The sequence below is a fragment of the Phyllopteryx taeniolatus genome, chromosome 17 (assembly GCF_024500385.1).
Source record: "Phyllopteryx taeniolatus isolate TA_2022b chromosome 17, UOR_Ptae_1.2, whole genome shotgun sequence".
NCBI classification, from domain to species: Eukaryota; Metazoa; Chordata; class Actinopteri; order Syngnathiformes; family Syngnathidae; genus Phyllopteryx; species Phyllopteryx taeniolatus.
Genome location: NC_084518.1, coordinates 11,176,282 through 11,191,027, shown reverse-complemented (window position 1 = coordinate 11,191,027; position 14,746 = coordinate 11,176,282). Strand labels below are relative to the sequence as shown.

The 14,746-nt window shown below is 41.2% G+C and overlaps 1 protein-coding gene across 1 annotated transcript; it reads left to right on the top strand.

Moving 5' to 3' along the window:
* The first annotated feature begins 1,076 nt into the window (after nucleotides 1–1,076).
* Nucleotides 1,077–14,631, top strand: dnajc18 (DnaJ (Hsp40) homolog, subfamily C, member 18). Its single transcript, XM_061752017.1, has 8 exons — nucleotides 1,077–1,563; nucleotides 8,546–8,714; nucleotides 8,799–8,944; nucleotides 10,636–10,836; nucleotides 10,950–11,062; nucleotides 13,095–13,204; nucleotides 13,274–13,446; nucleotides 13,529–14,631. Exons 1-8 carry the CDS (start codon nucleotides 1,437–1,439, stop codon nucleotides 13,651–13,653), a joined length of 1,164 nt encoding a protein of 387 aa, XP_061608001.1. The 5' UTR covers nucleotides 1,077–1,436; the 3' UTR covers nucleotides 13,654–14,631.
* The last annotated feature ends 115 nt before the right edge of the window (nucleotides 14,632–14,746 follow it).

Sequence of the window (14,746 nt, the reverse complement as noted above, 5' to 3'; positions counted from 1 at the left end):
TCTCTTGGTTTGTTGAAGCATTCAGAGTTTCTTTCACTGGAGCTCAGGGGCTAATATTTTGGACATTTCCAACTTTGTGGGAACAGTTTGGAGATGGCACCTACCTGTTCCAGCATGAATGTGCATCAGTGCACAAATCAAGGTTCATAAAGACAAAGATGAGAGAGTTTGATGTGGATGAATTTGACTGGCCTGCACAATCCTGACCTCAATGCTATCGAACACCTTTGGATGAATTAGAGTGGAGACTGAGAGCCTGGCGTTCTCTTCCAACATCAGTGTGTAACCTCACAAATTTGCTTCTGGAAAAATGGTCATGAATTCCCATAAACACACTCCTAAACCTTGTGGAAATCCTTCCCAGAAGAGTTTAAGATGTTATAACTGCAGAGGGTGGACTGATGTCATATTAAACTCTATGGATTAAGAATGGGATGTCACTTAAATTCATATCTGAGTCAAGACAGGTGAATGCATACTTTTGGCAATAGAGTGTATTTTTTAGAAAAGGGTGGTATGTTTTGAATTGTTTTCTGTATTTTTGAAAGTATTCAAGAAAAAAGTGCTATATTTTTAAGAATTTACTTGTATATATTTGAAAAAAAAAATGGAAAAAAATGTGCTTAACAATAAAATACAATCAACATGGGCAGGAATACAACAAAGAGTTAACATAACAGTTACGAAAAGCCAAAAGATTTAAAATATTAATTTGCTTGCCTGAGATCTGCAGGCAGGGAGTGTCACAATTTAGGATCTCGTACAGAAAAGACCTGTCCGAAAGCAAGACGAGAATAAAATATTCATTAATTTTCCGTACCGCTTATCCTCACCAGGGTCGCGGGAGAATGAGGTATATTCAAGAAAAAAGGTTGGTGGGAAAACACCCCATATATTTTACAAGACAAAATAAGCATATACTTTTTGATTATTTTATACTATATATATATATATATATATATATATATATATATATATATATATATATATATATATAAATTATACTGTACCTGTACATAAAATAAGTTATAATTTTAAGAGCTTGAAAATTATCTATCTATCACAGTGACGTCACGAAGGTCTTGCCTTTCACCCACTGTCACTCCAAGCTTAGCAGGTGCGAAGTGTCATTAAAGTGCTTCTTCGGGCGTTTGTCAAAGTGCGCCCCATTATTTTAAAAACAACAACAAAACATGACACGCGTCCTTGCGATTTCGCAGGCTGTTGACGACCGCCGCTGCCAGCCGGTCAGTTAGCGTCAAGTCGGTGCCAGTTTGAAGCTAACTAGTTAGCTCGCGAGTTAGCCTGCGAGCTAACGTTACGCAGCTGTCAGTCGGTGAGGCTAAGTGGCTATCAAGGTACGGTGCCACCGGCTCGGTGAGGCTGCACCACCGACGGCGAGCGACGCTTCTAGCACATAAGAAGCTACCGAAAAAATGGACAAAGACGAAGCGGACCGGCTGATAGAGAAGGCGAAGCTTTTATTACGGTCAGGACGGAAGGACCGAGCGCTGCAGCTGCTCTATGAAGCTCAGAATATCTACCCCAGCACACGGGCCAGAGGTAACATTAGCAGCCGCGCTTGTTACTTACTAGTCAAGGCTCATGTTGGACCAATATACTCCTGTTATGTTACCTAATGATAATGTTTTATTTTGGGCTAACGTGCATCTTTAGCTGCAACTGCTTTATTTCCTAGCAGACGTGGCTAAGCTGTGGAACTTGAGTGCTGTGTAGACCCCACTCTGCTGTTTGTATTACATTACAAATATTGAGCATAGACTCGTGCATTTTACCGTTCACATTTAGATACATGAAGGTAGCCAAAAATCATACTCAGTTATCAGTACTATTACTTAAGAAATATATGATTCAAATCAAAGTAAAATTAGTCTTTCAAATAATTAAGAATTCAGTGGGGGGAAACAAGTACTCAGTTACTATGTTACTGATGAGTAACTTCTGATTTATTTTTTATAATCAGTGCATAGACAAAGATATAGGGTAGGAAAGGCAAATTCAGGTATTGCCCAATGATAAAATAAATCTTGATAAAATAACAAGGCAAATTCAGCCACTCGAAAAGGTCTTGAATTGAGTTAAAGTAACTTTCTTTGTTTACACTTGTGAAACAGTAGAAGTTCTAAGTGAAGTTCTTGTCGGCTGAAATGTTGACATTTTTAGGCAGATACAGAGCCTGAGCATGACATCATCGGTGTTCTTCTTCACAGTCTAAGATAAACATGCATTGAATGTGAGGCCAGGGTGTTTCTTTTACCTTCTCTGACTGTGAGTCTCATGCCTTTATTTCCTCCATTGTTTCTTCCAGGCTTCATGCAAATGGGTCACTTTGAAAACTTTGCTACTGTGTGGTGCTGTTGACAGCGCCTGAGGCAAAAGTGTCTCTGACAAACTTGATCAAATAGAGCGAAATGTAGCTCACTGTAACCAAATAAAAGTAGCGTTTCTTCTGAACAAAATTACTCTAGTAAAAGTAAAGTCTGACTGGTACAATTTATCCAAAAATTTGCTTAAGGAACTGTAACGAGTAAATGTATTTTGCTACTGCCCACCTCTGAAGGTAAGAGAATAGATGCACCTGGTATGTTTCATTACAGTTCTAAACCACTTCAGACAAACATGTTCAATTGCAGACTTTCTGAAAGTGTCAGTCGCAAAGAAACATTACCATTGTAAAGACAGTATTAGATAGGTTTTGCAACCACTGTGCCATGAGAAATCATCAGGTTTGTCGAGAGAAATAAAATTTGTCAGAACATATTTTATTCACGATAAATAAAGTCTTTGTTCCTCTATCTTTGCTAGCGACTTATAGTGATAGGCATAAGAATGAAATGCTCTTCCATTAGACAGCAGAAAGTTCAATTAACCTGTGTAGCTACGTTTCCATTCATAGAATAGAATAATAGCTTTGTGTTAGTGATGCACCGAAATGAAAATTCTTGACTGAAAAACAAAACTGAGGAACTCAAGGCCCAAAACCAAAAGTCAAAACACTGAAGGAACTCATCCATCCATCCATTTTCTGTATCGCTTATCCTCACGAGGCTTGCGGGTGTGCTGGAGCCTATCCCATCCAACTCTGCGCGAGAGGCGGGGTACACCCTGAACTGGTCGCCAGCCAATCCCAGGGCACACATAGACAAATAACCATTCACACTTATGGACAATTTAGAGTCTTCAATCATCAGCCTACCAGGCATGTTTCTGGAATGTGGGAGTACCTGAAGAAAACCCACACAGGCACAGTCAGAACATGCAAACTCCACACAGGGGAGGCCGGATTTGAACCCAGGTCCTCAGAACTGTGAGGCACATAAGAGTTATGTTCCAATGCTGTACAAGCTGCGCTTTTGGTGGCACCCTGATCTTCTGTGTAAGGTTTTGTTTTTTGTGATATATGTCAAGATTTCAGTGTCGGCCCTACAACGAAGAGGGAATTGCAACACACTGAATGATGTGGTGGTAATGGACTGAACCGACAATGGTGGTCCCAGTCCAAGGCATAAGGTACTCATTAATGATTGTCAACACTTTTTCTGGATGGCCCAAAGGCTATCCTTGTGCAAAAGAAAACGCGCCGTCTGTCGTCAAAGCGCTGGTTAACCATTATATCCCGACGCATGGGTTTCCACAAGTAATCAGATCGGACAAGTGGTTCACAAAACGTCCTGCGCAGGCCTCTATTGTAAAAAAACGTGGACTAAGTGTGAATGGTATAAATATTCTGTGTGATACGTTTTATAAATTGTGTACACACTATAAAGTAAACCTTAGAACTTTGATGAATAAAATTACATGACTATATATGTAAATAGTTATAAAGCGCTTTAAAGGGTACCAATTATATTTATTAACTAAATAAATAAGGTATACGTATTGTATGTATACATACGTATGCATATGATATTCTGGAAGATAAATTAAATAATAGATAAATTAAGGCGTGTGCCCGGCGGATATGATCAAGGCAGAGTGGCGTCGTGATGGTCTACTTCCGGGTCAGCAGAGCGGACCAGAGCGGCTCTACGTGCCTGGGATAAAAGCCTGAAAACAGTACCGGGAGGTTTTTGGTGTCAGAAAACGCTTCGGAGTTTGAAAAAATGGCGTGGAAGTTGCTATCTGAGATGGTGAATGGGATTTGGTATATATTGCTTAGAGAGTGGCGGCACGGTGTACGACTGGTTAGAGCGTCAGCCTCACAGGTCTGAGGACTGGGGTTCAAACCCCGGCCCCGCCTGTATGGAGTTTGCATGTTCTCCCTGTGCCTGCGTGGGTTTTCTCCGGGCACTCCGGTTTCCTCCCACATCCCAAGAACATGCATGGTAGGTTACTTGACAACTCTAAATTGCCCGTAGGTGGGAATGTGAGTGCGAATGGTTGTTTGTTTCTACGTGCCCTGCGATTGGCTGGCAACCAGTTCAGGGTATACCCCGCCTCCTGCCCGATGACAGCTGGAATAGGCTCCAGCACGCCCGTGACGCTAGTGAGGAGAAGCGGCTCAGAAAATGGATGGATGCTTAGAGAGCACTTGAAGTGATAGAGGATTGTGAGAAGCACTTTAGCACATACGATGACTTTAGTCTTGTTTGTGGCGAGAAGAGGAGCTTTGACATAGGTTGCAAAGTAATGAAAGCTGTGTTAACTTGTGTGTCAGAGGGAGTCATTTTTGGAGTTTTTTTACAGAGTGGCACACAAGTAAGCGGCTGGAAGACTGTAATTGCGAATATAAAGAGAGTCTGTAATTTTTGTAAGTAGATATACATAGAAGTTCCTGTTTGTGGCAAACCGGATTAAGAAAATTATGCGAGGTACACCAGTCAACTAAAGAGATCCTTACAATATTTAGTTGATACAGTGTGGTGACTGTTGATACAGCGTGGCGAATGCAATTCTTTTCGTTCACAAAAGTGAAGGATATTCCAGAGGTGTCAAGTTGAGTTGCTACTTATGCTACATACGTCATGAGACTGTACATGGGAAATGTGTGGAGTACATGTTTTTGAGAATGGCTAATATGGTATGAGGATTAATCTGTTTGATTGTCTCCCCAGATTCAGCACTAGAGCAGGGAAGACAAAGAGGATTTTTCCATCTCTCTGTCAAGTAAATTTTGGGGAGGTTTATTTATTTGCATTCTGTCTCCTAAGTCAGGTTGATTACAACAATTTGTGGACAAGCGGAGAGCTACTTTTTGAGCAAAAGGGTAATAGTGAAGCACCATATATAGATTAATAAATACAAATTGAGGCTTATTGAGGAAATAGCAGACAGAATAATCTGGGATGTCCTTCTGAGACCCAGAGCTCTAAATTCGCAGGGAATGGGCACCAAATGGTTTATGACAGGACACAGGCGTCCCAGCTTTACGACAGGGCGTGTGTGAGTTTTACGAGTTTATGGTATTGCAAAGGCCAGGGAGATTTACAATAGAATCGTTTAATTAATGCAATGGATAGAAGCCTGGTCTGTCGTGGTAGAGGGTGACTTGATTTGAGAATTTGGCAATATTGGGAATTAGGGGATTTAGGCTAACAGTTCGTTACGGTATATTAGCGAAAGCAATGAAGGACACCTGTAGACTTGTAAAGGTACCTGGGGAGAATTAACGTGTGGTTGTTGGAGAGACATCTCGCCAAGCCACTTCTTATACACCTGGATAGTGATAAAGATGAATTATTATTAGCCTGAGCTATTTTTAAATCCTCACTCGAGCAGAAATATCGCATTACTGAGGAGGAAGACCTAGTGTAGTGGTGGTAATATTTATTTCAAACCTATCAACCTTCAAATACAAGCTGCGTGGTTGCAGGAGATGAGTTAACTGTTTTCCCAAACAGGAACAAGGGAAGTCGGATATTAATTGCGTTAAAGAAGCCTCAGGTGGCTGTACAAGTTTCTCTCCAATTATGGATGTGGATCCGCAAACTGGGTAAGAACGCTAATGCTTCAAAATGGGATGGTTAGGTGTTATGGTTCAACCAATAAGTGTGCTGTGTTCAGTTTTGTCTGTGTGGTGTATGTGAGAGGACATTTACTCCTAGGTCCAGGTTAATATTATTGTCTGTGAAGTCTCACTTGTCATGTTAATTGTTTATGTTTTGGGTTTAATGTTTGTGTCGTCTTAATTAAAAGCAGAAATGGAGCACTATTGAGCTGGCTGACAGAAGTAATGAAGGATGTGATCACGTGCAAGAGACTATAGACCTTTAGTTACCAAGGACAGTGTGACTGACAAGAGAATACGGTCTACAGACTGTTGAATGACTGATTTGTTGAAATAACATTATTTTACAGGACGCTCAGGAGGATGCAGCTTGATAGTGTTGTTATATTGCAGGATGTTGGTGTGCTGAGTTAACACTGATTTTTATGTTATTAACACTTTTGTGAGACAAGTTAACAATTGGTTGGGGAATCATATGAATGTTGGGTGACAATTGTCGACTTGTCCCTTCTCTGGAGTATGTATACAGGAATTATGTAGTCCACTCCTTTGGCAGGAGTATCTTTTGCAGAGTTGTGATTTATATATATTGATAAATATATATATATTTATATAAGGGTTTGTTTGCAGGTCTTGTCAGGGGCCTCTGCGACGGGGAAGACGACCTGCTTGATTGTTTATGGTGTTGTGTGTGGATACTGTGTTATGGTGTTAAATTGGTCATTTAACATGCGCTGGGACCGCGTGTATCCTCTAACTAAGGTAAAAGGCGCTCCCCTCTATGGTGTCAACATGGTCCCGTGTCCCTGACTTGCATCTTTCAAAATAAGGGTAAGGTAACTTTAGGCCCCAATCACAAACTTTCCCGATCAATTAGCCACCCGGATCCACAGTTTTGTAAATTCACACTCTTTATTGACTATTATGCTGCGGCCCGATTGAGTAAGAAAAGGTCTGATTTGTGGTGGATGGTCTGTTGTGGGACTTGCTACGGAGTGGATGGACAGGCACTTGTGCATTGGTTTCTATGATAACCCCCACTGTGATCAAGCCTCTCTCTCAGCAGGAGATCAACCATATAGCGGATTTCACCTGGGAGCATGACTGGTGTAGGGGGTGTTTTATTAATTTTCTCAGGAGTCTTGTCCTTAGGTTTGCTCTCAAGGCCTTTGAAGGGAAGGGCCCCCACGGCCAAGATCTGCAGCTGCCGATTTAATTATTACTGTAAAAAATATGTTTATCTTTGTTATTAGTGTTTATATTACCAGTAGTTCATTGAATATGTTATTTAACATTTATGCTTATTTCACATTTATGGTTGCTTTATGGCACTATGTCATTATCAAACCCTGAGTGGAGGGTGTGTGTAATAAGTCATTTCAACTAGATATTCAGCAATGCTCTATAGGGCATTGCTTTTGAAGGTAATATAGAATTTCATGGTGTAACTGGTTTGGAGGGTAGACAAGGATGTTTATTGCAGTATAGCATAATGTAAATCAGATAAGGGTGTGGGGGTGTGATGCCTGAAAGCTCCCAGCAGGGTGAACCAGCATTGACCAGATGTCAAGGAAGACAATGACTGCGGGGAGCCACTATAAACATTAGATGCAAGACTGTGGGACGGCGTCTGGAGACGGCATCTGGAGCCAGCGGCAAATGGTCATCATTCTGCAGAGGAACGATGACGTCAGATGGGACAATGGACCAATCAGACGACAGCGATTCCATACTTCATCTTTGAAACATTGTGTTAGTCGGGGGCAAGAACAGAGAGCTTTGTTCAGTCTGTGCTGTCTTTGCTGAGGCTAGGATAAGCGTAGCTGCTGACCCAGAGCTCTGTAAAGTGTATAGACTCCTCTGTCAGGAATAAATTGGTTGACTTTTAACACGTCGTTATAATTGTAGTTCTTCCACGAAAACGAATACGCATGGAACCTCGAGAGTAATAGGTGATTATAAAAAACAAGGTTCCTTCACTTTTTAATAGTAAATTATTCTTTACTCTGAGGTGTACACAACTCACGTGCGCCGGCCGTCAGTGTTCAACATGTGACGTGTTATGCATACTTTGGTAGTTCCGAAAATGCACTTTTGGGTTAATTTCGTCTGAAATATTTTGGTGGCTGAAATTTCGGTGCATCACTACTTTGTGTTCAACTAAACAGGCCTAGATTTCACACACAGACTGAGTATTGGGATGAGATCATTATTTCATTTCATATACTTTTTGTGATGTTTTTGTTTGGTGGTGTGCCATGAGATTTTTTTAATATGAAAAAATTTATGGCATGGCTCGATGAAGATTGAGAAACACTGGATTTGATAGCGCTGGTGTACCAAATGAAGAGGCCTGTAATTGTACAGGTTTTTAGTTTCATCACTGGTGTAGACTGTTAAAACTTGAAGAATACGACCCAAACAAATTCTTTCCCACAATTATTTTTGTTGCTGTCAACCAAGAACACTTCAGTTGCCATAATTAAACTTTTACAGATTAGCTTGATCTGGATGACTGAGAAGCTACACTGCCATCAGTTTACATTTTCTCCCTCCTCTGAACACTGGTCTCTATAGTGCTGATTGATGCCATAGTTAAAAATGGAAGCAACGCTGCTCAGGAAGCGAACCATGTGCCCCCGCCTAGAGGCTGGAGAGATGAGGACTTTGGAAGCGCAGAGAAAAGTCACGTGAGCAGCGATGGCAGGAAGAGCTACACAGAAGAGCAGCGCCAGGGTGTTCACAGGTACATGGCGATTCTGACCAAAAAAAAAAGACAAATGTCTCCATATTGATAGCTTGTATTTGAACATCCACAATGCCACTGCAGGATTAAGAATTGCAGAGACTTCTATGAGATTCTTGGTGTTCCCAAGAATTCCAGCGATGAAGATCTGAAGAAGGCGTACAGAAAGCTGGCCCTCAAGTTCCACCCTGACAAAAACTTTGCTCCTGGAGCCACAGATGCATTTAAAGGTAGATAATTTGAAGTGAGTAGCTTTAGCAAATGTGAATAGTTTTGTTATGTGGACAACCATGTGTACACAGTTTTATATCATCTGCTCCTTGGCCATTGAAAAAAAAATAATAATAATTATAAAACACTGCCTGATCACCAAAGCACACAATAATGCCATATTCCTCAATTTCAGGGTTCCTCAGTTTACGACGTAGATGTTCCATTCCTACGACAGGGACGTAACACGAATTTTTGTGTGAATCTGATCAAGCTGTAGTCTATCACTAAGGCATCAGTAAAGTCATAATTAAAGTAAATATTTGTCTGAAAAAACACTTTTATATAACAATCCACTGAAAAACAGTGAGTGCAACGGTAAACTAAAACCGGGAGTGGTGATAAACAGAATTGTTCACTATCTTCCAAACTACTGCTTTTTGTGGAGTTGAGTTCACTGCCCATACATTGCTCAGATCTTGAATTTTGCAGGCAAGTCAAAGCAAAAATTGACCAAATGATGACTCTTATCTCGAAAAAACGTAAGTCGGGTACACGCCTATTTCAAAGCACCACTGTGGCCTCATTTGCCCATTAAATATCGTTAAGCCTCAGTAGGAAGCAAGCAATTATCATTACTTTTGTATAGCAACATGTTATGTTGTCTTTACATTGTGGTCAAAATAATTTAGAAAATGTAGAAGGGCAAATTATATCTGTTTTGATTGCCTTGCTATGCAGGGTCTCCCCCCCCCGCCCTCTCAAGAAAAGCAAACCGGTGGTGCCATGAGGTGGCTGTAGTTACCATTGCTGTGACTGATACCACCATGTGTTGTGGTAGACAACTGTACTGTGGTAAATGGACTGCACTTATATCGTGCTTTATGTACACCATGACAGTGTCCAAAGTGCTTTGCAAAGCCTCACATTCACTCATACACGCACACATTCATACACTAATGGACAGAGCAGACGTGGCAACTGTAAAGTTGACATTTTATGGTGGAATTTAAAGGGACAGTGCTGCAGTTTGGCATTTCTTTTGACTCAAAAGCTGCTAAACATTTCAACACTGACTGGAAAAAACAATCGATCTCATGTAATCTGACAAGATGCTATTATACATACAGTATTTATTGCAATAAAAATTAAATGGGTCTGGGGGGTGGGTGCTCGGTTACCGACATACTACAATTTGAAGTTAGCAACAACACGCAATGAACTAATTTCACATGGCACAAGAAGGCACCCTCAGTTACTGCTGTACTTGATGTTTTTCATGCATTTTATTTTAGTCCTCGAAGTGTTTTTTTTTCATTCAAATATAAAAATATGACTGTGTTTTAGTGTAGGTTAGTGGTATACTACGGTGTGTTCAGACGTATGTACAGATATAGTTGGTGTAAAATATATTTATTTTTCAAATTCAGTTTTACACATAAAGGTCTTACAAGTAAAGATCCTAGCTTGTAGGTGAATAATTAATTTTAAAGGTGATCCATTTTTAAGCCTTGGTGCAACTTTGTGCTCTTTTAGTGCTCTTGTTTGCGGTCACCAATCCCCCCCCCAAAAAAGTTGCTTCACAACACTGTCCTATGATAATACAGTAGTCAAATGTGACAAGTGTAGTTCGTTTCAGAAGCAGAATGCTTTAACCTTTGAGTCCACGTAGGAAGACACAGTACAAGAAGTCATTCTTTGGTTCTCCCAGCAATAGGCAACGCGTACGCAGTGCTGAGCAATCCGGAGAAGAGGCAGCAGTATGATCAGTATGGCGATCAATCGGCAGCGGAGAGTGCACCCCAACACACCACTCACCATCGCCACTACCGAAACTTCCACCGAGACTTTGAGGCTGACATTTCCCCCGAGGAACTCTTCAATATTTTCTTTGGAGGACGTTTCCCCACAGGTGGGCGTGTCGATGATAGTGACTGTCCTCACAAACAGTATTACTGTTATTCTCATCTTTGTCTCTAAGGTTAGAGTGTGGCTGTTTTAGATGTGTTCCATTGTCTTCCTCAGGAAACATTCACGTGTACACCAACCAGGGAGCCTCCTACTCTCAGTTCTACCAGCCTCGTCGACGACGAGCTTATGAGAGACGTGAGGATGTGGCGGAGGACAACCCGAGTCAAGTCAGTGACTTTCACACCTGCTTTTTGATACCACATATTTGTTGTGATCTCACTGTAATGTGCATTAAAAGAATAAAACATGAGCCAGACATATTAGTCACACCTGCACAGTCCACAATACAAGTGTACAACTGCACTGCAACAGATTGTTTCTGTTGTTTTCGCGTAGGGGCAACTCAGTATGATGACCAGTGTAAACTACAATAATAATTAAAGCTGCAAGAAGCTAGGAACGAGTCTTCGCACCCCGTTCTTCCTGGCAAATTCTCAAAATATTGAAACTTTGACAAAATGTTGTGCCCACTTTACGTGGCGTAGGAAAAAGAGCTCAGCAATTTTGAGCTGCATTTGTCTAATATGCCTAATAATACTTTTACTCGGATAAATGCAGAGGGTTGCGTCAGGAAGGTTATTCGGCTCAAACCTTTGCCAAACAAGTATGAGCATTAATCCAAAGAATTCCATGCATGATTCCATTCCTGGCCTGGGTTAACAAGGTCCGCCACCGGCGCTGTTGACCTGAAGCTCTCCGGTGGAAATTCAGCTAATGTGGGTTGAAACCGGAGAGGTGGAAAATGGGTTCTTAGGCAGGAAGAGAAGAGGAAAGCACAGAGCCTACAACTGAAAGTGGGGACTTTGAATGTTGGGACTAAGACAGGAAAAGCTCGGGAGTTGGTTGACAAGATGATTAGGAGAAAGTTACATATATTTTGTGTCCAGGAGAGCAGGTGGAAAGGCAGCAAGGCTTGAAGCTTGGGGGCAGGGTTCAAATTATTTTACCATGGTGTAAATGGGAACAGAAATTGAGTCGTGTTATTTTAAAGGAGGAGTTAGTTAAGATTGTCCTGGAGGTGAAAAGTGTGCCAGATCGAGTGATGAGGCTGAAACTTGAAATTAAATTGTGGGTTTTATGTTTAATGTAATTAGTGGTTATGCGCCACAGGTAGGATCTGAACTAGAGGTAAAAGAAAAATCTTGGAAGGAGCTAGACGAAGTAGTTCTGAGCATCCCAGACAGAGAGTGAGTCATGATTGGTGCAGATTTTAATGGACATGTTGGTAAAGGTAACAGGGGTGATGAAGAAGTGATGGGTAAGTTTGGCATCCAGGAAAGGAACTTGGAGGGACAAAAGCTGGTGGACTTTGCCAAAAGGATGGAGATGGCTGTAGCAAACTCTTTCTTCTAGATGAGGCAGGAACATAGGGTGACCTACAAGAGCAGAGGTAGAAGGATGTTGGTGGATTACATCTTGCGCAGACGATATAATCTGAAGTAGTTTACTGATTGTAAAGTAGAGGTAAGGGAGATTGTACAGTAGCGAGACAGCATAGGATGGTGGTGTGTATGACTGGTGGTGGTGAAGAATATTAAGAAGACAAAGGCAGAGCAGAGAACCATGTGGTGGAAGCTGAGAAAAGAAGTGTTGTGCGGCTTTTCGAGAAGAGGTGAGACAGGCTCTTGGTGGACATGAGGAGCCTCAAGAAGACTGGACCACTACAGCCAAGGTGATCAGAGAGACAAGCAGGAGAGTACTTGGTGTGTCTTCTGGTGGAAAAGGGGAGGAGACTTGGTGGTCGAACCTCAAAGTACAGGAAAGCATACAAAGAAGGAGGTTAGCTAAGAAGAAGTGTGACACTAAACGGACAGAGGGAGAGGAGACAAGATACGTCGTAGGCCGAAAGTAGAGGTGGCAAAGTTTTTTTTTTCTTTTTAACACAAGTATCTATACTTTCTAGTCCTTACATTTTAAAAATGAGCATGTTACTTTTAAAACCTAAAGTTAGCGAGGATGTGACAGAAGAAATATATACATCTGATTCACAATCAGATTGTGAGCAGTGTAAATAATGTCATAATATTACTTTTCTGGGCATGTCGTCACCTTAGAACAGCTTGCTGGAAAAGTTCAATATTTGGAACCAATTTTTAGGGTGTTGAAAAATGAAATGTCTCCCAATCCTAACAAACACCCCATTTGATTTAGTTGAAACACCTACTCACAGTGTTGTTCACAGATGTGATGTGCACACAGAACACCTTTACAGCTCTGCTGCAGCTCCTCCCCATTCTGGTGCTGATCCTCATCTCGGTATTCACTCAGATGATGGCCACCAACCCACCTTACAGTCTCTTCTATAAGCCGTGAGTGTGTAGGAGAGACATTTACAGTTCACAGTGGACGTCGACTACACGCAGGCTGTGTGTTTGCAGGAGCATGGGCCTGGTGGTTTCCCGGGAAACGCAGCACATGGGTGTTCCGTACTACGTGGATAAAAGTTTTGAGAAGGAATACCATGGCGATGCCCTGGACGAGCTGGAGAAGACTATAGAGAGTGACTACATCGAACACTTGCAGAGCAGCTGTTGGAAGGAGAAACAGCAAAGTAAGGCAACAGCATTGTCTGGTGGTGATCTGTTTTTCTGCCACAAGTACTTGCTTAATGTGTGAAACTCTGTCCCGCTCAGAGTCAGACTTGATGAACCTCGGGCAGCTGTACCGAGATGATCGTCTGAAGCAGAAGGCAGAGTCCATGAGGTTGGACAACTGTGATAAGCTGCACAGACTGGTCGGACGTCAGAGAAGCAAATGAAGGACGGTTTGTTTAATGTGGCGTGCCACTCTGGTACATTATTATTTGTATGATTATTGACACTCGACATTATTGACATTATATACACTCGAGCCATGCTGGAAAGAATCATGCAGCAGAGTTGGAAAAAAATGTGCCTTCTCTCCTCCGGGTTGGTAGTAAATACGAGTTTGCTTGTCAGCTGCTTTGGTGGCCGCAGCACTGAGGCTCCGCCCCTTTTCAACTTTTTTATTCGAGAAATGGTCTCTGTCTGAGGTCATTTTATTAAGCTATGTTTATGTCCATGCACTTTGATTTATTTATTTTCCCGATTGTTCAGTGTCTTTGCCAAAAATCCAAGTGTATTTAATTCATCAACATATTTGCTACAATGACTTGAATAACCGTACTTTGGACAAATCTCAACACTGTTGTACTGTGAAGTCATGGACTATTTATTTATTACTTATTTAGATAAAATCAAAACAAATCAGACAGTAAGAAGGAACTGAAATTTTTTTACACTGTGCTTTATCAGATAATTTATATCTCCCCCTTCACTGTTTCCATAATGGATCCATCATAATGGATGTTTAAAAGCAACAGATGATTGCTGTTATGTATTTCAAAAGCTGTTCCATTACCTCGGGCTGAAGTGGTGTCCTTTTCTAAACCAAAATGGAAAAAATGTGGACATGACACTACATACAGGATTTACGTTGCCATGTCGCCTTCGTTTCCTGTGACATGTTCAGGTTCATCTCAAGCACTTTTATTATTTAACAGTGTTCTATTGTCTTGCATGCACCCTAGGTAAAGGATTATTTCGTTACATTGTTTTGTTACTGTTTTAGCAATACATTTTCAGTCAATATTGACTGACCACATTGATCAATTCAGTATTATGGACAAACAATCATAAATACAGTGAAGCCGTAGTTGGGTTTAGCCATTTTTCAAACAAAATTACCAGAAAATTAAAAGTGGATTGTTTTGTGACTCCTGTCTCATTTGTGTTTCTGTGGTTTTGATTCTTAATGCATTATACAAACCCCAATTTCAATGAAGTTGGAATGTTATCCATCCATTTTCTGTACCGCTTTATCCTCACAAG

Excerpts from the sequence above, each read along its gene's own strand:
- dnajc18 (XM_061752017.1), top strand. The coding sequence starts at position 1,437 with ATGGACAAAGACGAAGCGGACCGGCTGATAGAGAAGGCGAAGCTTTTA. Across the intron at positions 8,715-8,798 it reads CAGCGCCAGGGTGTTCACAG|GATTAAGAATTGCAGAGACT; the intron begins GTACATGGCGAT and ends ATGCCACTGCAG. Across the intron at positions 10,837-10,949 it reads TGGAGGACGTTTCCCCACAG|GAAACATTCACGTGTACACC; the intron begins GTGGGCGTGTCG and ends TGTCTTCCTCAG.